This window comes from Camelus ferus, chromosome 15, assembly GCF_009834535.1.
Source record: "Camelus ferus isolate YT-003-E chromosome 15, BCGSAC_Cfer_1.0, whole genome shotgun sequence".
Classification (NCBI taxonomy): Eukaryota; Metazoa; Chordata; class Mammalia; order Artiodactyla; family Camelidae; genus Camelus; species Camelus ferus.
In genome coordinates this window covers 23,124,200-23,148,120 of record NC_045710.1, presented here as the reverse complement: position 1 = coordinate 23,148,120, position 23,921 = coordinate 23,124,200, and the positions used below count along the sequence as shown (strand labels likewise).

The window sequence follows — 23,921 nt, the reverse complement described above, 5'->3', positions numbered from 1 at the left end:
CTGCTGAGTTTGGGGGTGACCCGTTACACAGCAGTAGGTAACTAATACACCAAACTTCCTGGCGTCACACCACTGCCTTTCCTAGGCAAGCTCTTCACCGGTTCTTTGCATCAAATTTAACTATCTCTTCAAGCTCACAGGCCTTTCCCAGAGCTGTTCTTAGACTTCCATGTCCCCAGCACTCCAAAACCTGGGAACAGTTGCTCCTTCGATTTCCAAAAGAACTTTGTATCTGGTTTGAAGTCAAGCTGTCTAAAATCAATCTGGCCAAGGGTAAAACAAATTCATCTAACAACCACCTGCCTAAAATGTGTAGTTTTAACATTACAGTTTTACCGAAGTCACTGTTCCTCAAATATGCCAGGCACGCTCCAGCCAGCTGGGGCCCCTGCCCTATCCCCTCCATCTCCATGATTTATGCCCTCACCTCCTTCAGGCCTATGCTTAAATGTCACCTTCTCAACGGAACCTTCTGTGACAACCTATTTAAAACCACCAGGGCCCTCACCCCTTCCCATCCCACCCTCACCCAGTACTCCCTGTCCATTACTACAGTTTCATTTTCTCCACAGCACTTACCACAATCTAACCTATGTTTTAATTATCCCACTCACCAGCTGTCTCTCCCACTGCAGACTGGAGGCCCCAGGGAGGCAGACATTAGGTTGAGATGTTCACTGTTACATCCCAAGCCCCTAAAACAATGCACAGGACATAGCACGAGCTCAATAAAAACTTAAATAAACGATCAAGACTGTAGCATTTCATAGGCCACATATGGATGTAACACTAAACATTTTGATATTTTAGGTGTCTTTACGTCTAAAAGCATTTTAAGGAGGCTCAATTAATTTCCTCCTTCACTAGTTAAAAACCAAACCAAACCCTGAAACACCCTAAAGTAGGTTATCTTTAAAAAAAAAAAAGGTAACTTAGGAATTGTTACATTTCTCAAAAGTAGCCAATCTGTCACATCAAAATCTCCTTAAGAGCAGAACTGGATCTTATACAACTTAAGAGTCCCTGCAGTGCCCAGATAACAGGCAAGTGGCAAAAGTTTACTGAAGAAAACATCAGAATTGTCAGCATCTTGGGCCATCTATTCTCCTCATCCAAAAACACAAAGCAGGCACACCCATAAATGCACACCTGTAACAATGCTATCATAAAAAGCATCTTCATTCAGCAGATGAAGTCTCTGAAGCAAATTATCTAATGACTTGTATTTTCCCAAAGCCAAGTTAGAGCTGAAACCTTACCTTCCTCTTCGACTCACAACATTCTTGTCTAAATCACACTGCTGCTACCAAAAAAAGAAAAAAGAAAGAAAGAAAAGAAAAAGAAAAAAGGGAAGGGGGGTTGGGGGGAAGGTTGCTCCTTTATCTGACATCTGACATATGGTTCTCTCTAACAATCCATATATACACACCACAGAGGGTCAGATTCTAACAGGGGATGGTGATATTCAAGATGAATGATGTCGCTTGTAAATGACTTCACAGTTTATGTAACTAATAATGCTAGGAAAAAAATAAATAATTGCAATGCACAGTAACCTGACTCTGGATTGCCAAGGCATAGTTCAACAGAGTTGTTCTTTGTTAAAATCAAGAACAATGCTGGAAGAGAGACGTCTGGCTAGTATATAATCAAAGCTTTCTATCATTTCAAAGACACAGAGTCACATTCAAATTCTGACCCACAAAAAGCACTACTACCTTTCAGAGGAGGTCAGCAAACTACATGTCAGGGGCCAAAGTTGGCCACAGCCTGCTTCTGTGTGGCCCCACAAGCTGAGAAGCAGTTTTACATTTTTGAAATGGTTGAGAAAAAAAAAAAAACAAAAACAAAAGAACAAGAATATTGGGTGACACATGAAATTTCTATGAACTGCAAACTTCAACATCCATAAATAAAGTTGTGCTGGCGCACTGACACTCATTCCCTGACGCATCATCTGTGGCTGCTTTTGTGCTACGATGGCAGAACTGAGAAGCTGCAACAGAAACCCTATGTCCCACAAAGCTACAAATACTTACCGTCTGGCGCTTTACAGAGAAAGCCTGCCACCCTCTCCTGCAGGGTGCAGAAGCTAGAGCCTGCCTGCCTCCAGTGAGAGCCTAACATGTGTTCTCCTCATTCTGCCTCTATTTAAATCCTAATACCATTCTTATTCACTCATTAACTGTGTGACCTGGAGCACACTACATAACCACTCTGCACCTCAGTTTCCCCACCTGTATAATGGGTTTAATAATGGTACCTTATGGAGCATCATTGTGAGTTATGAATTAATAACACATACAAAGCATGTGACCCAGTACCTGGAACACAGTACGCCCTTACTAAGCTCTGTCTCTAACGACCATTCCTTCTTGTGGAGGGCGGCAGGATGTGTTTTCCAATGGGAATGGTAGCAAAACTGTTCAATGCCAGAGCAGCCCCCAAATCGCTTTTATCATGGGAGAAGTGAAGTAGGAGGCAAGAAGAAATGAGAGGGGGGAAAAAACAGAAATAAGAGGACTGGGGAAGGAATACGAGAAGGGAAAGTTATCAGGACCCCACTCAGCAGGGACAGTAGGTGGCCTATTCAGAGGGGAAGTATAAATTAGGATAATTTCATCTATAGTAAATAACTTCTGTGGGCTGACTGGATACTAATCATCAGGTGGAAGCTATCTCTGGAGGGGAACACATTCAAAATTCCAGGCAAGTGACTTACAGATTAACTGCTGGGTCATTTTTAAGTTGAGAACTTCCTGTATTTTACATTCCTAGACAAATGACAAGTGATAGTTGCAGTGAACTCTGCATCTCGTTATCCATGGAGAGTAGCTAATTAAAAGGAAACAATTTGAGCAACGGACCCTGTCCTTACAGAGTTCTCATTTTGCTCAGAAGAGCACTTACTTCCTAACGCTAAGAAAAAACCACATTCCCATAAATAAAACACAAGCTCTTTCACCAAAAACGGACCTGCATGGCAACTGGGAGGTAAACATGGTGTTAAAAGAAGATACACTTAACCTACTACAGAGGTGGACAAATTCTCTTTCTCCCAAGACTCACCTTCTCCATGCAAAGCTGAGTTCTTACCTTTTGCAAGGACCTTTCAAAATCACACTCACTGTTTCTCTTTTAAGCTGATACTGCAAAAACTTTAAAGCAACCCCAGACCACGAAAAAAAAAGAATTTTTTTTAACTTACAACTCCACTGAAATCAAACAGCTATCTTTATTTTTCCCTTCCAACCTAGATCCCCTTAGTCCCAGCACCTGCTTTGGTTAACGCTTACGGTAGATCTTCCCTGCAGAAGCTAAACACACATAGCAAGTATTTTTAAGAGACTTGATGCGTAAACATAAGATGGAAAACCTTAAGAAAAGGAAAGAAAGACATGATTAGCCAAGTGATTTCTACAAACTCTGCAGGAAAAGCGATTTAAAGCAACGCATCCTAGAAAGTAACTTAGATGCTTCTCAGCTGGAGGCAAGGTCAAAACACTCACTGAGAATGTATCTGCTGCGAGAGTCCCACTGAAGGCTTTGGCTTGAGGGTCAAGGTCATCTGGGCCACGGGACTGACTCTCGGTAGAGCGTCTGCCTTCTTAGATGAAGTGTGCTTTGCTGCTGGCTCAGGGGGGGCCCAGGAGAAGGCAGGACTCTGTCCCCCAGAGACTGGGGACACAGTGTCCTGGGCAGTCATCGTCTCACAGGCTCTGCCCTCGGTCCCCGGTTTGCACACGCAGAGCTGAGGCCGGAGGCACATCCCTCCATTCTGGCACGGCGGGACACAGTTCGCTGCGGGAAGACAACAGAACACACGCTTTGAGGAAAAACACTGCAGACTCTGAGTCCTCCAAAGACTTCCCAGTAGCACCAGGCTGCTCCCCATGAAGATAAAAGGATAATGATGGTGAGCGTGACGGTAACAGCTCACACTTACCGATGGCTTCCTTTGTGCCAGGCAGTCTTCTCACAGACAGACAAGTTTCACCCCCCAGCAACTGGTTTAAGTAGGTATTTTATTTTGCCCATTTTACTGATGAAGAAACAGGCACAGGGGTTATATAATTTGCCAAAGAGCACACAGTCATTAGTAAACAGAAGAGCTGGGATTTGAATTTATGTGAACTGGCTCCAACATCACCATCCTTAACCGCTTTACGATAGCCGCCTCTCAGAAACGCATCAGAAACACAGGGGGAAAAGCTGAAGAAAGGACTCTGCCCTTCTTTTCCAGTTGTGTTCTGTGTACATTTTAAACATCCAAACAAGACCTGGCAAAAAACAAAAGGCCAGTCCCAGATCCAAACCCCAAAAAGTGTTACAGCCTTCATCTTGCATGAGGTATCAGAGCTTGGAGTGACTGCTGCAAAAATTTAGTCTGACCCACTTTTCTTTTTTTTAAACAGGAGAGAAAAACCAAGGGCAGAGAGGTTGAGCGTCATCTAAGAAACACACAAATATATATGTGTATAGATGTGTGTGTACACACACACAAATATCTTTTAAAGCCAGTGTACCATACACCATCCCTAACTTTATAATGAAAGACAACCCAAAAGAAACAACCTCTTTATCCCCATTTGCTAGGATGTGTGTGCTTTGAATCACCAGACTGTGGCCAAGCAGTTTTAAAGTTAGCAGGGCTATGGGTCACAGGTGAGCTGTGAGCTGAATGGATTTTATATCACAGGCAAGGTCCCTGTGGGACCTTAGGAGTTTAGATGTTACTGACTTACTTTTCATGAGGTTAATGCCATAGGTCTGTGGGCGTGATTCCTTCAGTCCCTTCTTTATTTGTCCAAGTACATTTATTTATGACAACCTCTTGCTATCAGTCCGCCTCTGACTTCAACTCTTGGAACTGAAGCAGATCCCAATACTAAATCTCCCATAAAATTCAACACAAGACTCAGTCCACAAACAGTTACAAATAGACTGAGGGATACAAACCAGAGGAGGCTCAGTTATGGAGGAGCCAAATGACCAACACCTAAGAGCCTGGAAACCTACTGATTTTCTACAAGAAAGAGAAGATATTTTCCCTATCTGCCTCCAATGCAATTCCTATTAGTTACAGCAAATAATGGTAAGAAAGGGCTGTCAAGTGTCAGAATACTAGGCTGACCAATTTTCTAAAAGTTGGGAAGGACTTTAAAAAAAAAAAAAAAGGAAAGAAAAATGCAGACGGCTCCTAAGGTGACCCTGGGGTAAGTCAGTGAAGCTTGGCCTCTGCTCCTGTACATGTCCGGGGGCAGGGGGAGGGCAGGAGCTGCCTGTTCTAAAATGGTCCCCAAGGGCTCTTTCCATATTAGGCTTCTAGAATTCAAAGTCAAAACTATGCACGTCTAGAGTTCAAGATTCTAATTTATCAGCGTTTTCCTGGCCGGCTGATGATCGTCAGGTCCCTATGCGGCCACGGTTATTTATGGAATGTCACAGGAATGGAAATGAGCTCCACCCAGAGAGAACAGAAGTGGCCACAAGCAAGGACTGGACGAGGCTTTCAAAGCTGAGCCTCAGCCAGAGATCACCCCCTAGGCAACTTTCATGTATACATTCTCTTCATGCTTTCAATTAGAAACATGTTGCAGTTTAACATCTGAGAATGATTTCCGCTTCCCCTCCCTCCCAAGGTGTACCGCAAAATGTCTCCTAACCCACCAGGCAGGCTGCACAGGGCGACTTACAAAGGCTGGTCTCGAGATGGAAGCCAAGCCCTGAGACCTTCCCAAAACCACCAGGAATATACAAGGACCTGTCTTTAGGAGGACATGGATGGGTTAGAAGTATAAAAAGGCAACCATTTTTTTAACTCTTCAAATTTTGCACGTGGTACAGTAAGGTCAGCAGGGAAAGAATAAAAGAAAAAAAAACTTTAAACTCACACAAAAAAGACCATGTTATATAATAGTATGACTATACCCAATACCATTTTTCTATAAATTTTAAAAGGACAATAAGGAGAATGAGACAATTTTCTCTTCTACCTACCTCGCCTGGGCTCTGGCAGCAGCCTCCCGAAGTACGCAGACAGGAGGGGTTGGCTTGAACTGGGGGGGGACAGATTCCCTGACTGCCAAGATGAGCCCTGACCCTGACATGAAAAGCAAAACTCACATCCCACAACCACGCTTATCAAGCCTTTTCTCCTACAATACTTGGACCTCGTGCAACAGTGGTTCCCACGTGTCACTTCTCCAAGTTTGGTCCTTGGACCAGCAGCAGCATCACCTGTAAACAGTTTAGCATTGCACCTCTTCTCTGGCTGCCCCTGGCCCAAAACTAAAGCCCAGTGAGCTGACTGCCCTCCAGGTGAATCTGAGGCTCACTCAAGTTCAAGAACCACTGACATACAGTATTTAGAAACCAGCAGTCCTCCACTAATGCGTTATTTTTTGAGAATTTGCATTTTTATCACTGCCAAGTTTGGTGTTTTCACACTCCAGTGACTTGTATGTTACTGAAATCTTGCTGTGACAGACATGTTTATGTTGCCCTTTTATTTTTAATGCATAAAATTAAAACTTTTTGCCATGTGACCAAATTTTCAAGATAATTATGGGTCCCTTCCAAGAATTTTTATGTTTGTCACCACCTACTTCATGGCCAATGTAAAAACTGCTGTTTTTTTAATTGAACTATAGTTGATTTACAATATTAGTTTCAGGTGTAGAGCAGTGTTTCAGCATTTTTACAGATTATACTCTATTAAAAGTTATTACAAGATAATGGCTCTAATTCCCTGTGATACACAACATATCCTGTTGCTTATGAATTTCACACACAGTAGTTTGTACCTCTTAATCTCATATCTCTAATTTGAACCCCCGCCCATTCTCTCTCCTCTTTGGTAACCACTCGTTTGTTTTCTCTGTGAGTCTCCTTTGGAAAAAAACTGTTACTCTAACTGAGGGACTGAACTATGTCGAATATTATAAATAAATGTTACAGAAGTACTGTTGAAACTGTTTTCCATCAGCTGATTCTGCATTTGCCTGGCCAGCTGTGGTTCAACGCACAGAGTAAACACTCCATCAAGATCTTATCAGTGGGCTGGGCAGTGGTTCTCCAGCTTTGCAGCACATTAGCATCACCTGGGGAGCTCTTAAAAACTCTCAAAACCCAGGCCTGACTCCAGGCTGGATGAATCAGAATCACTGAGGGAGGGGGCTCCTGCATCTTTGGTTTTTTATTTTTTTGGTTTTTTAACTCTCTAGGCAATTGCAATTTGTAGCCAAACATGACAACAGTAGGTGAGGGAACAAAATCCTACTGGACTTGCTGACAGACTCATCTTCCCAAAATGCATCTCTTTGCATTTCTTCTTCTTCATTAAAAAAAAAACTTGCAACACATTTCAGCTGCCCATGAAATACGTTCAAGACCCTCTACAGCTAGACCCCAACCCCTCTTCCCATCCTCACTGCCCCTGCTCCATCCCTGCAGAAGCTCACCCCTTCTTGCCTCTGCACACAGGGTGCACTGTCCTGAAACTCGGGCTGGCCCCTCAAGCTCCTGCTCATCTGAAACCTCCTCCTTCCCTGTGAAGTCTTTCCCAAACGCCTACCCACACAACCTCCTGCACCATTTTCATCATCCACTTCACATTTCACATGTACTGTCAACATACATTAATCATTTTTTAACAAAGCTCTCTTATTTCTCAATTAGACTATAAACCATGAGTTAATTAATTGGCTAATGCAGAATTTTCTGTGTCCTAGGATGGGAGGCTGAACCTCATCCTGGTTGACTGACTCACATCACAGTAGAGCCGTTCCTTTCCAAAGGATGCTAGAATCGAAGACGTCTATAAAGGGAAGATATTTAGTAGGCTCTTAATCCATTACATGATAACATCTACACCTTCGTACTTGGTTGCCTGCTGTTCAAATAGTCTCCAATCCTTCAAAGATGTCTTTAAATCAAAATTAATATTTAAATACATTTTGCTAATGTGTAAGGTCTGCAGTGGCATTTAGCAGTATGCTTGTTAAACAGTTTCAAAAGCCCAGATCCAATGTGTTCTAAAAGAACTCTGAACGGTCAGGATATTTGGAAACAAACTGGTCATGGATATCAAAAAGGGCTAACAGGAGCCGTGACAAATTACTAAACTTCCAGAACAAAAGCACATTAAGGATTAGCCTAAGAAGTTCAGGTGCAGTAGAAAAAAAGCTTCTGAGAGATAAGTAGTTTGCAAAAAGGAACTAGAAGTAGGGGTGTCCGTAATTCATTAAGCAGATAATCCAACAGAAGGACTTCTGCTAGAGATAAGAACAGTGAATTAACCTTCTACGTGCCCTCCCCTGATCCCAAACACAGAATAATAATTTTTAAAAAACTTCTAGGTTTAAAAGAAATGACCATGATGTACTGTTACCAAACAAGCCTTTTTTGTCATAAACAACTAGAAAACTGGATTAAAGATATAAAACAACTGTTGTCAGATATCAGACAACTGGCAAGAAAGGACTATGAATCCTAAGAGAAGGGAATCAAAGAAGTGAGCCCTAGGAACACGCCGACTGTCTGCAGGAGGCACTCTGCAGACTGTGACACAGGGAGACCACACAGAGAGTGATGATGGCTGAGGGTAGGAATCTTCAGGGCAGAGTACTAGAGAGGAGGGACCTGCACACAGAGACAGCCAAGAGATCTGCAGAGGGTCCCCTGAGTCTTCACTTGAAATGGCGCTGCACAGGCACAGGGTGGAACAGCATGAGGCCAAACTACCCAGGACCTGTAAGCTGAAAATTCCCAGTTCTGACCCCACCAGAGTCAGGACATTCAGTAGAGACCCCAAATTAAACTCCCTTTAAAAGTTAAACCTCAATATCAAAATGAGGCAAGAATCTAAGAAAATATTTGAAGAGATAATAGCTAAAAACTTCTATAACCTGGGAAAGGAAAAGTCACCCAAGTCCAGGAAGCACAGAGAGTCCCATACAGGATGAATACACATAGTAATCAAACTGAAAAAATAGAAAACAAAGAGAAAATGTTAAAAATGACAAGGGAAAAATCAACAAATAACATAAAAGAGAACTCGCATATGGCTATCCGCTGATGTTTCAGCAGAAACTCTGTCACCCACAAGGAAGTGGCATGATATATTTACGGTGATGAAAAGGGAAAACCTACAACCAAGAATACTCTACCCACCAAGGCTCTCATTCAGATTTGATGGAGAAATCAAAAGCTTTACAGACAGGCAAAAGCTAAAAGAATTCAGCACCACCAAACCAGCTTTACAACAAATGTTACAGTAATTTCTCTAGACAGAAAAGGCCACAACTAGAAACAAGAAAATTACAAAATGGAAACCTCACCAGTAAAGACAAACATATAGTGAAGGTAGGAAATCATCCACATACAAGCTAGTAGGGAGGTTACAAGACAAGAGTAGTACAATCGTCTGTATCCATAATAAGCAGTTAAGAGAAACACAAAACAATCAGATATAAAATATGCTATCAAAACCAGTCATCATGTGGGAAGGAGAGTACAAATGCAGGTATCTAAAATGCATTTGAAATTAAGAGAGCAGCAACTTAATCATGTATAAAGACCACTATACCAAAAATTCTTGGTAACTATAAACCAAAAATCCATAATAGATATACACACAAAAAAGAAAAAGGAATCCAAGCATAACACTAAAGTATCAAATTGTAAAGAAACAAAAGAAGGGGGGAAAAAACTATAAAAACAAATTCAAAACAATTAACAAAATGGCAATAAGGACACATCTATCAATAATTACCTTAAATGTAAACAAATTAAATGTTCCTACCCAAAGACACAGACTGGTTGAATAAATACAAAAACATGACCTGTATATAAGCTATCTACAAGAGACCCACTTCAGAGCTAGAGACACATACAGACTGAAAGCGAGGGGATGGAAAAAGGTATTCCATGCAAATGGAAATCAAAAGAAAGCTGGGGCAGCAACACACATATCAGACACAATACACTTTAAAATAAAAACTGTTACAAGAGACAAAGAAGGACACTACATAATGACCAAGGGATCAATCCAAAAAGATATAACAATTGTAAATATATATGCACCCAACATAGGAGCACCTCAATATAAAAGGCAAATGTTAACAGTAACACAATAATAGTGGGGGACTTTAACATGCATGCCACTTATAGAAATGGACAGATCATCCAGACCAAAAAAAAAAAATCAATAATGAAACACAGGTCTTAAATGACACATTAGTCCAAATGGACTTAATTGATATTTATAGAGCATTCCATCCCAAAGCAGCAGAACACACATTCTTTTCAAGTGCACGTAGGGTGGAACATCCTCCAGGATAGATCACATTCCAGGCCACAAAGCAAGCCTTGGCAAATTTAAGAAAATTGGAATCATATCCAGCATCTTTTCCAACCACAACATTATGTGATTAGAAATCAACTACAATGAAAAAACTACGAAAAACACAAAAACACGTGGAGGCTAAACAATATGCTACTAAACAACCAAAGGACCACTGAAGAAATCAAAGAGGAACTCAAAAAATACCTATAGACAAATGAAAATGAAAACATCTAAAACCTATGGGACTCAGCAAAAGTAGTTCTAAGAGGGAAGTTTATAGTGATATAAGCCTATCTCAGGAAACAAACAAACAAAAAAATCTCAAACAACCTAAACTTAAGACTTAAAGTAACTAGAGAAAGAAGAACAAACAAAACCCAAAATTAGTAGAAAAAAAGAAATCATAAAGAGCAGAAATAAATGAAACAGAGACTAAAAAAATAATAGAAAAGATCAATGAAACTAAAAGCTGGTTCTTTGAAAAGATACTCAAATTTGATAAATTTTTAGCCAGACTCAGCAAGGAAAAAAAAAAAGAGGGCGCAAATTAATAAAGTCAGAAATGTAAAAGAAGTTAAAACTGACACCACAGAAATACAAGGGATCGTAAGAGGCTACTATGAGTAACTGTACACCAACAAAAAGGACAATCTAGAAGAAATGGACAATTTCTTATAAAAGTATAATCTCCCAAGACTGAACCAGGGAGAAATAGAAAATATAAACAGACCAATTACCAGTACTGAAATTGAATTGGCAATTTTAAAACTCCAAACAAAAGTCCAGAACTAGATGGCTTTACAGGTGAATTCAACCAAACATTTAGAAAACAGTTAACACCAATCCTCAAGCTATTCCCCAAAAAATGCAGAGTGAGGAACACTTCTGAACTCATTCTATAAGGCCACCATCACCCTGATACCAAAACCAGCCAAAGAAACCACAAAAAAAAAAAAAAAAAAAAAAATTACAGGCCACTATCACTGATGAACACAGATGCAAAATTCCTCAACAAAATACCAGCAAACCAAATTCAGCAATACATTAAAAGGATCATACATCATGATCAAGTGGGATTTATCCCAGGAATTCAAGGATTTTTCATTATCCACAAATCAGTGCGATACACCACATTAACAAATTGAAGAATAAAAACCATATTATCATCTCAATAGATGCAGAAAAAGCTTTTGATGAAATTCAACATCCATTTATGACAAAAACTCTTCAGAAAGTGAGCACAGAGGGAACATACCTCAACATAATAAAGGCCATATATGACAAACCCACAGCTACCATTCATACTCAATAGTGAAAAGCTGAAAGCATTTCCTCTAAGATCAGGAACAAGACAAGGATGCCCACTCTCACCGCTTTTATTCAACATAGTTTTATAACCACAGCAATCAGAGAAAAGAAATAATAAAAAAAGGGATCCAAATTGGAAAAGAAGCAGTAAAACTGTCACTGTTTGCTGATGACATAGTATACACAGAAGACCTTGAAGACACTACCAGAAAACTTCTAGAGTTTATCAATGAATTCAGTAAAGTTGCAGGATACAAAATTAATACACAGAAATCTGCTGCATTTCTATACACCAACAATGAAATGTCAGGAAGAGAAATTAAGTAAACAATTCCATTTATCATTGTGTCAGAAAGAATAAAATACCTAGGAATAAACTTACTTAAGGAGGTTAAAGGCCTGTACTCCAAAAATTGTAAGATGCTAAGAAAAGAAACTGAAGATGACACAAACAGATGGAAAGCTATCCCAAGTTCTTAGATTGGAAGAACTAATAATGTTAATATGACTATATTACCCAAGGCAATCTACAGATTCAATGCAATCCCTATCAAATTACCAATGGCATTTTTCACAGAACTAGAACAAAACAAATTCTAATTTGTATGGAAACACAAAAGACCCTGAACAGCCAAAGCAATATTCAGAAAGAAGAACAGAGCTGGAGAAGTCAGGCTCCCTGACCTCACACTATACTACAAAGCTATAGCAATCAAAACAGTATGGTACAGACACACTGACCAATGGAACAGGATAGAAATGCCTAGAAATAAACCCACACACTTATTGTCAATTAATCTACAACAAAAAAGGGAAGAATATATGATGGAGAAAAGACAGTCTCTTCAATAAGTGGTGCTAGGAAAACTGGACAGCTACATGAAAAAGAATGAAATTAGAACATTCACTACCACCACATACAAAAATAAACGCACATAGATCAAAGACCTAATTGTAAGATCAGGTACTATAAAACTCCTAGAGGAAAACATGGGCAGAATACTTTTTGACATAAATAGCAGCAATATCTTTTTGGATCCATCTTGGAAACAAAAGCAAAAATAGACATATAGGACCTAATTAAACTTAAAAGCACAGCAAAGGAAACCATAAACAAAATGAAAAGACAACCTACAGACTGTGAGAAAATATTTGCAAACTATGCAACCAACAAGGGATTAATTTCCAAAATACACAAATAGCTCCTGCATCTTAATATCAAAAAAAAAAAAAAGAATCAAAAATGGGCAGATGATCTCAATAGACATTTTTCCAAAGAAGACATACAGATGGCCAACAGGCACATGAAAAGATGCTCAAAATCATTAATTACTAAGAAAATGCAAATCAAAACTATAATGAGGTATCACCTCACACCAGTCAGAATGGCCACATATGATTAACGCTGGAGAGGGTGTGGAGGGAATGGAACCCTCCTACACTGTTGGTGGGAATGTAAATTGGTGCAGCCACTATGGAGAACAGTATGAAGGTTCCTTTAAAAACAGAATTACCATATCATCCAATGATCCCACTCATGGGCATGTATCAGGAAAAAACTCGAATTCAACAAGATATATGCATACCAATGTTCACAGCGGCACTTTTTACAAAAGCCAAGACATGGAAGCAACCTGAATGTCCATCAACAGATGAATGGATAAAGGATATGGTACATATATACAATGGAATATTACTCAGCCACAAAAAAGTGAAATAATGCCATCTGCAGCAACATGGATGGACCTAGAGATTATCATACTAAGTGAAGTAAGTCAGAGAAAGGCAAAAATTATGTGATATTGCTTATACGTGGAATCTAAAAAATGATACAAATGAATTCATTTACAAAACAGACTCACAGATATAGAAAACAAACTTACGGTTACCAAAGGGGCACGGGGGGAGGATACCTTAGGAGTTTGAGATTAACATATACACACTACTATATATAAAACAGATAACCAACAAGGACCTACTGTATAGCACAGGGAACCATACTCAGTATCTTGTAATAACGTGTAATGGAAAAGAATCTGAAAAGAATATATATATATGAATCACTTTGCTGTACACCTGAAACAACATTTTAAAGCAACTACACTTCAATAAAAAAATTAATTTAAAAAAAAACAGGCAAGAATTTTACACAAAACTAACACACAAAACAGTTAAGAATATAGATGCAAAATACCTAAATAAAATATTAGTAAATCAAATGAAATGCAACAGTGTTTCAAAAACAGAAAAGCCAAATTAATTCCAGAAATATAAGGACTTTAACTCTTTTAATTGAAATACAGTTGATCCACAATGTCGTGTTAGTTTCTGGTGTTAAGGATGATTTTAATGTCAGCAAATCTATCCATGGAATTCCCCATGTTAAAAAATTAAATTCAAACTTACTTCGATGAATGCAGAAAATCTTCCAATAAAATTCATCACTTATTCATAACAACGAACAAAAACATAAGCCAATTAGGAATACAAAGAGGTTTCCTTGTTCTGGTAAACAGTACCTACGGCACACTCCATGACAAAGAGCGTACCAAGAACTACAGCAAATATTATAATGAAACTATAGGAGCATTTATAGCAAAACAGGAAACAAGTCTAAATCCCACAATAACTTCTATAGTCAATGTTACACTGTTAAGTCCCAACCAACATGCAAAACAAGAAAAAAGAAAGAAAAGGTCTAAGAAATAGAAAGAAACAAAAGCATCATTATTTCAGTTTACCTAAGTGTCTACGTAGATAATACAAAAGACTCTACAAACTACCATAACTGATAAGACAATGTGCTAATGATTCAGAGATAGATTTTTAAGCTTTCTGTTAAATTTCATTCATGTGGTTTTCTAACAGAAAGCTTAAAAACAGACTTAAATATAAGTGGAGCCTTGCAACATGATGGAGGAGCTTTAACAACTTTGTCGAGAAATAATAGACAATAAATGGGATTGGGAAAGAAAGTCATTCATCTAAAAGAATTAAAATTAGATCCCTACCCAACACAAGAATATACGTTCCAGATTTAAAACGTTTAAAAGACAATGTGACAGAATATTTTCATGATTCAGGATAAGAAAGAATTTCTCAAATACAAAACAGTAAGTGAAAATCCAAAAGGACTGATGAATTTGACTCTATCAAAAAGTTAAAGGACACAATACAAAACACTGAAACACAGTAACAAAGAGAAGACACTTGCAAAATATTTAGCAAAGAATTAGTAACCAGATATATCTTAAATTCCTAAAAACCAATAGGAGGGGGAAGGGTATAGCTCAAGTAGTAGAGCACATGCTTAGCATGCAGGGGGTCCTAGGTTCAATCCCCAGTACCTCCGTTTAAAAAAAAGAAAGAAAAAACCCAAATAATAAATAAATAAATAGACCTAATGACCTCCCCACCAAAAAAACAATTAAAAAAAAGGGGGGGAAATGGACAAAGGATATGAATTGGCTGTTCATAGATAATGAAATGTGAAATGTGAAAAGATACTCAACTTCGCCAACTATTAGAGAACTGAAAATCAAAACAAGACTGAGATGCAATTCCACACTCAAGAGACTGGCACTAAATCTGTTACCACCAAACGTTAGCAAAGATACAGGAAAATGGGAACTGTTATACATTCTTCATGTTTGTGGGAGTATATTTGCTACTCACCTCTATACAAAGCAACATGGCAATATTTAGTAAGGTTATCACATGAAAACCCTAATACCCAGTAATTCCACTTCTAGCCTGTCGTGTGCTCAAGCAGACATATACAGGAATGTTCACTGCACATCAATTATATTAGGAAAATATGGGCATTGGTAGATGAATTGGTAAGTGAACTGTGGTATTTCATAATGGAATATTACACAGCAGTTAAAATTGTCATCTAGATCTATACACCTAGCAACATGGATGAATCTGGAAAATAATGTTGACTGAAGACAAAGTAAATTATAGGATGCTACTTTATGGTACTGTTCTTTACATGATCATATCATAATAACCATGTAATTTTTTAATTCATCATACTCTGCTTTTATAGATACATATGAAATCAAAAAAAGCATAAAAATATGTACTGAATTCACACAAAATTCATGACAGTGATCACCTCAGGGAAGGAAGTGGAACAATTCTAATAAAGGAAATGGATCACTTAATTGGAATTTTTTTCCTTAAAAAAAAGGCGGGTAGCAAATATGACAACAGGTAGACCTGTATTAGCTATGGGTAGTAGATACATAGGTGATTACTGCTGTATGCTTTCTACTTTTCTGTGTATTTTTCAATTTTTCAAAATCAAAATAATTTTCAAATAATCCAACAAAGGGCAATTGAGAACTGAAGAGAGTTAAGCCTGATCCTTAATCAGAGGGTGAAGGGGTAAAAACAGGGATGAGGACACTCAAGGTGGCAGAACTGCCAAAGGGGTAACAACGAACTCAGTCTGCACATACTGGGCTTGCAGGAAGCCAAGATCAGGACCTGGGTGAGCAGGGTGGATGTCAAAATCCTACTCATCCTGGCTGCCCAGCTCATCTTCTAGAAACACTCATCATTTGAAACAAACTCTCAATTTTTGACCCAAATACTCTCAGATTCCTTCCACATTTGACTCCTATTTCAGTTTAACAAGCTGATTCCAGTGTTCTTTAAAAGTTCAGTGATTGTATTTTTAGGAAGGATCCCATGCCCTGAAGCTCAGTCTCTATTGCTTTTAATTCTAAAAAAGTAACTCTTAGTTATATTTAAAACTCGCCCCAGCCCACACAGGGCAAACACAGTGACTCTCTGCCCCTTGCCTTTCTCTCCAAACAAGTTGCAGCATGTCTACCGCATGTGTCCCAGGGAGAAATGTGAGTCTAACTGTGTCGTCTGTGATCAGAGACAGCAGGTGAGAAATTGCTTTGCTGTGTGTGTCTTCACAGTAATGCCCAGCTGCCCTTTGAAGTCATTCAAGAACACTCAGTGATATCAGATCACAAGAAACAAAGCATGAGGTCACACATTTCAATCTACTCTCACCCTGTCCGCTCCCTGTACCAAACCCAAATAAAATGCTGCTCTTTCGTTGCAAGTGTCTCTGGATCAGCTTCTTCCAAATCCCTAAAGAGCAAAAAACAGTACGATTACATTCCAATGCCTTTTCTATCCAGCCTTGTGAATGACGAAGAATTCCACAAAACTAAATGCTCTAGACAGTAAACCGAGCACCAAGACATGTAATAACTCACGGGTTTTGCTCATTACAAACATCTCTCTGGAAAACTTCAGGTGTGTGTGCGCTTTCACTGTTCTCTCCCCTCCAGGTCAGTCTCTCTTCCCACCCTTTCTAGGCTGTCTGCTTTTCTAATCTACTCTCAAGGGACAACTTAACCAAGCAGATAGCCAGATGGTTGAGCACAGCACACATTACAGAGAATACAAGTCACAAAGGTTGCAGGCAGAATCTCATAGCTTTATGAGGAGTTTAATGCCTTTATGTCAAGGGCTGAGCCCTCATCTGACTAATTCCCCACGAGTTGTGTTCTGGAAGGTGGAGGTTCTGAAAGCCCGAACTCAGCAGGGGTAGCTTGTTACCATATGATTTAATTTAAAATAGGTGGTCAGCTAAGGCCAACACACTCCTCCCAATGCCACCAGTAACTGTGAAATCACTCAGAGGATAATATCATTAAGTCATAAGTCATGTAACAAAAAACTACCAGCAGTTTTTCTGGGTTCTGTTTCTAACTCTTACTACTGCCATTTTATTTAGTTTTTTTTTCTCAAGTCAGTGAAAAAGAAAAGTGAAAGATCTACAGTTTAGACTGTGTAAATAGTTGATTCAAAATAGCAAAAGAAAAAAGAAAAACCAGAAAATTTTCAGGAAATGCTATTATATAAAAAGAACAAAAGTTGTCTTCAATAAAATAAATCCAAAATCGAAAAAAATGAAAAAAGGACAGAAAAAGACAATGAAGACAAAAGAAAATACAATTAGTAAATAAGCCTGTGGTAGAATGTCTAAATTAATTAGGTCATCAAAAGAAATGCAAACTAAAACAAGGACGTACAATATTATGGCTACTTAACTCTTTTAAAACAACATAAGACTATTAATACAAAGTATCACATGTCCAGCTGTCCAAAGCTGCGTTATTTATACCAGTGAAAAATGCAAAAGCAGCAAACAGATTGAGTAAAGTATGGTATTATATATAGCCTTTCAAAATTAGAATTATAAAGTGACATTGTTAGTTTTTAAATTACTATTAATGCGAATAAGGACAGAAGGTTATTTTGTTATTCAATCAGTCACTGATTAAGCACCTTCTCTAATAACACTATAAATTTGTGTACTAATGCTAGTACATATGTATGATGAACACAAATTTCTGAGAAATCTTGGGTTTTACAGACTAAACTATTATGCACATATGCAATTAAAATGTATAGGTACAATTTGATATGTATAATTAAAAGTACAATTTAAAATGACATCTTTATAGTTTATTGGAAGAAAGACTATATATTTCAAAATAACTCTTTAATCTCTGTTTCAATACCATCATATCTTTACTCATTATTCAAACACTGAGTCCCTCCCCCTTGTATGCTACTGTACCAAGAACTGTGGATAAAAAGATGGAGAAGACAAATCTGCTCTCAAGGAGATCAGAGCCTAGTAGGGAAGACATCCAAGCATAGGGGTAAGAAAAATCACCACAGAGTTATGTGCTGGAATAACGATGTAAAAGAAATGAGAAATGAAGGGCCCTAAGTGGGCAATTGACAAATATTTTGAATTATTATATTCAAGGGACCAAAAAGGAAACAAGGAATTCTTAGAATGGCTTGCTTCCTTGAGGATATAGAAAATCATCCCTGCCCAAGCTCTCCCACTGATGGAAGCGGGCACTGGGGTGAGTTGAAGCTGGACTCCAGGGTCACACAGATCTGAGTTTGAACCCCCCATCCCAAGCTGGGTGCCCTGGGGCCAGGTGCCAAGTCTGACCTGTGCCTTAGTCCTCCACTGAACAAAATCCTGAGTGACAATTCTGCACTCTGTTTTGCACCAGGCACATTCACGTGCCCTGTGACTAGAAATGTAGATGAGAAAACACGATCTCTGTCCCGTGGAGCTCACAGCCAAGCCGGCAGGCCAACAGGAACAGTGATTATGATTGTTACAAGCATTTAGGAAAGGGAATGGTGTGCGGTGAGGGCCCATCCCAAGGGGATTCCGGGCATTAGGAAAGACCTCTCTGAGATCATGAACTTACTATGATTTACTATGAGATCTGAAAGTGGAGGAATCAACAACATGTACGCCCATGTCCCAGGGCGTGGGGCCAAACGTGAGTGGTGAAACCTGTCACAAAGCTGTCAAGAAGCAACATGCAAATCGACTCTACTAATTCAGAAATGACTCTTCATAAGAGGTCAGGTTCGGGGGAGCAGGGAAGGAATTACCATATATTCTTACATCTATGTGTCCAGAATGCTGATCTACTACGATTTAATGTAACCAGCAGAGACACGACCCTGTGAGTCGGGAACAGAACACTGATGACCATCACCACCACTGTAACTTAACGCTGCTCTGGATGTTCTAGTCAGCTCAGTTCTATACGGAAGAGAAGCGTGAGTCAAGCCAGCTCCGGCACTGCCCAGGGGAGTGTCCACGGGTACAGACTGTCTGCAAAGCAATCGACCATATTTTAGGATTAAGCTCTAAGAACACACACCACTTGTGTTTTATCATTCCTCATCTAGGAAAGTTTATATTCAGATGCGTCCACTGCAGTATTACAATCAATATAGTGGTAAAAAGTAGAAATATCCTACCCATAAAACAAGGAACACACAAAAATCATGAAATGTGATTAAGTCATTAAAAACAATGTTTTAAAAAACATTTTTAATGACATGGAATAATGCTTATGATGTAATGCCAAGTTAAAAAGAGAAAAAAGAAAAAAGTGTCTCCCACTCTCCCTAGAAGTCACTCCAGGCAGCTTGCATCTTCCCTGTCCTTGCATCTGCTGTTGGCAGAGTCGCCGGTGACTTTGTGGCTGCCAATCCAGTGGGCCTTCTCCCTTCCTGACCAAGAGCAGCACTGGATCGGTTCCTCTTTCCTCCCCACCTCCTTCCCTCACCTGAGATGTGGCCCCGCCAGCCTCCTTCCAACCACACCGCCAACCTTCTCAGTCTCCCTCCGGCTCCTGTTTCCTTTCTCGATCTCTCAGTGGTGAAACTTCCCAGGGCTTGCTTGGTCCTTGGACCCTTTTTCTAATGGTTTCATTCAGTTGCACAGCTTTGATTTCCACCTCATTGTGCCCTAACTTAGACCTTAGGCCTTGTCCTCTGATCTGAACTCCAGATTTCCACGTCCAGCCGCCTTCTCGGAAGCTCCACGTGGATGTTTAGCAGGCTGCTCAAACTCAGCACATCTTGATTCCCCGACCCTGACTCCACAACCAGCTCCTCCCCGGCACTCATCCCTTTAACAGGCATCACTGTTGGCCAAGTTGCTCACCAAGCGTGTTAGTTTGCTAGGGCTGCTGTAACGTAGTATAACAAGCTGCATGGCTTAGACCACATGGTCACTGTCTCAGTCTGGAGGCTGGAAGGCTGAAATCAAAGTGACAGAGGGGCTGGTTTCTTCTGAGGGCTGTCCCATTGCTCTCTCCCAGCTTCTGGTGGCCTCAGGCATTCCTTGGCTTGTGGATGCTGTCACCACAAGTCTTCCTTCTATGTGTGTCTCACCACCTGCCCTCAGACCCTTCTCCCAGCCACCTTGTCCCCTGCAGTCTATTCTCACCAGGGCAGCCAGAGGGATCCTGTTAGAACCAAAGTCAAATCACATCACTCTTCTGCTCCAAACCCTCCACAGGCTTCCATCTCACTCAATGAAATGCAAAGCCGCAAACCTCTGCCACCTCTCCCATGTCACTTCCTAGCACGCCTTTAGCACCATACTGGTTTCCTTGCTAGTCCCTGGGCAGACGATGCCAGCTTTCACTGCAGGGCCCTTGCACAGGCTGTTTCCCACCTGCAACATTCTTCCCTAGATGTTCACGGGTTACCTTTCGCACATCACTCAGCCTCCCTTGTGACTGTGCCAAAACTGCAATCTCTGGGCCTTGACTAGTCTGCTGCATTTTTCTTCAAAGCACTTATCCCAAATGTAACATTCTATTATTTATCTAATCATTGTTTGCTTCTCCCACTCAAATATCAGCTCCACAGGAAGAAAGACTATTTTGGTTGCTGCTTTTTCCCTTGGGCCTAGAATAAGATCTGGCTCACAGAAGATAATAAATAATTGCTGATTGAAAAAACACATGAATGAAGGCTGGAAGAAAACTATACTTAATGCTAACATGAATTATTTACCTAGGAGGGGTGAAATTATACAAGTTATTAAGTTTTTGCTTAAACCATACTATATATTCCAGATTTTCTACAATGGCCTATTATTAATAATAGCATGGCAAAAAATCAACAAAACTTCACTGAAAAGAAACGTTAATTCACCTAATGCCAAGTCTAAACATACTTAAATTTTTAAGGGGTGTAGGTCCCATAATCTAAACAATATGTGAGACAGAGTACCATACACTAAACTTTATGATAACCGTACTATATTGGAACATAAATTATTTCTACTTTGAAACTTAGTCTTGACTTACTATGACTGGGTAATATGTCCAGCACTATTATTTACATGTTTAATCTGTTTAAAAAGCTGACATTTATTTTCACCGACCAAAAATGTTGACAAGCTTTTTTCAAAATCAGAGCAATTAAAACATAACCTTTATAACCTTTTAAAAATGAGATTAACTTGTGTATTGTTATGGAAAGATGGCAAAAAACTGATGTGAGAAAGTTAAGATTACAGATCTGTATGTATAATGTGATCCTATTTTTAGTGTATAAATGAGTACATATTATATGATTTTATATGCATTAAATTTGGGGGGAAATACATATCAAATGTGATCACTTTAGTTTTTAGAATTATGTGACGGATTCACATTTTCCACTTCATATATTTGGTATTGTTTGAACTCTTTATTAAATGGAAAACCCAAAAAAATAGGTAATTTGTATTATTTACTTTTTAATTGATGTATAGTTGATTTACAGTATTGGTTTCAAGCATACAACATAATGATTCAGTATTTTTACAGATTTTACTCTTTTTAGAGATAGTTAATCTTGAGAAAGCCAATCAACATGGGTCTTTGAGATTTTTTTGACTTTCTGGAATCTTCCTGATTTTCCTTTTTAAATGTGAGCTTTTTATACCTTTTAAAAGTCAAATCCTGCAACACTTTTTTTTTTCCCTCTTCCTAAACTTGTGCAACAGGAATGAGCAAAGAAATAGTAAAGTGTTAATAATTTATTAAATAAAAAGGATAGGATTGTAAAAAAAACTTTTTTAATAAAAAATTAAGCTTTATAAGACCAAAACGACTTGAGAATTGAGTATCTGAAACTTGGATTAAAATAAAGGAGGAAAAAACAGACTAAGGAAGAACACATAACTTTACTGTAATCAGGGAGTGTCACCAAGTGGTAAAGAGCCCACTGAAGCCAGGCAGCCCAAACCAACCACAGCTCAGACACTGACCAGCTGCGTGCCATTACCTTTTTTGCATCTCAGTTTTCCCATCCATGAAATGGGAGTGATTAAAAAAGAGGGTTTCTGTAAGGATTAAGTGAACACATATATTCAAAGCACTAGAAGCACTAGGACAGGGCCTGGTTCAGAGCAGCATTTGACAAGTGTCAGCTGTTATTACCTCACCCACCAAATTCACCCCACACGTGCCCCAAAATAGCCTTTAAGGAAGCTTTTTAGAAGCAGCTCACTTCAATATCTGGCATAGAATTTTATTTCCACCACGGGAATTTTAAATTTACCCATGACAGCCTTTCACACTGAATCAAACATAATAAGCTACCCTTTTCTCTGTCTTTCCCACATGGAATCATCCAGAATAAAGCTGTGGGTGGCAAAAAAGTGACAGCGAGCATCATTAATCTAAAATAAAATATTACATGATTGTTCTCAGGCTCAAGACTCCTACTTCCAAACAAATTTTCTTAACTGGAAAAATAATAGCTACATGAGTGAGACAGAGCCTTTAAAAATTCCCATTTTGACAACATTCCTTGAGATAAATTAAGAGTATTATATGACCAAGGATGGGAATACCCTGGAAGACATACAATCCAGGCCATGCCAAAGACTTCCCTGGCTAAAATAAAAACTTATAAATGGCGCTGATGCCTGAACATCCCTGTAGAACACAAATATTCAACGGACGGTGGACATGGCCCCAGCTACAGAGACCACAATAATTAGGCTCTAATACCCCCAAAGGGAGCAACAGTTGAAGCCTCCTTGTGACATACAAGGCCATGACTCTAAATGCAAGGAAGCTGCACAGTAGGTGATTGTACCTGCAAACACTCCTCTGGCTACCAGCTCAATTATTGTGAAATCTGATACAAGCATTTTCAGAACTGAAGCGGAAATAGAACTATGGACTTCAAGGGCCCATCAGCAAGCAATTCAAAGGAAAAAGCAGAGCTCTGTTTTCAAATAACACATAAAATTAAAATTGTTTAAATAGTGTGTCTCCTTTCCAACATTCGTCTGAATAGAGAAATTTTTCTAGTAAACACTGTGAATGTAAAATGTTCCTTTTATCCGTAGACCTTCCTACTTTTCATATGCTTTTAAATTGTTTTTTCACCTAATTGATCTCCAATGTCCCTTCTATAATCTCAGATCATCTCAGAAGTAAAAAAAGAATGTGTAATCTGTGAACAAAGAGAAATTTAATTATTAAGAGCAGAAATTAACAAGAATTACCTTTCTGTTGTCAGTTGTCAACTTTAAAAAGAATTATTTTGACCTAAAACACTATGCCGACAGTGTTAAATAATGGATGATGGTCATATTCTTAATGTTTTTATTTTCCAAGAAAATAAATGATCATGTAAGTTTTTAAGGATTTTTTCCAAGTAATTCTTTTTATTGTTCAAAATATGCCATAAATAGAGAAAATATTTGCAAAAGGCATGACCAATAAAGGATTAACATCCATCATATATAAACAGCTCATCCAACTCAACATCAAAAAACAAACAACCTGATTAAAAAGTGGGTGGAAGAACTGAACAGACATTTTTCCAAACAGGAAATGCAGATGCCAAGAGGTACATGAAAAGATGCTCAACATCACTAATCATC

At 39.0% G+C, this 23,921-nt stretch overlaps 1 protein-coding gene across 1 annotated transcript in view; it reads right to left on the bottom strand.

Annotated features, from left to right (window-relative positions):
- LTBP1 (latent transforming growth factor beta binding protein 1) overlaps nucleotides 1–23,921 on the bottom strand; it is a 369,767-nt gene that overhangs the window by 315,243 nt on the left and 30,603 nt on the right. The window contains 1 exon segment of the mRNA XM_032497326.1: nucleotides 3,510–3,801. Within this exon segment, the coding sequence (XP_032353217.1) occupies nucleotides 3,510–3,801 (292 nt within the window).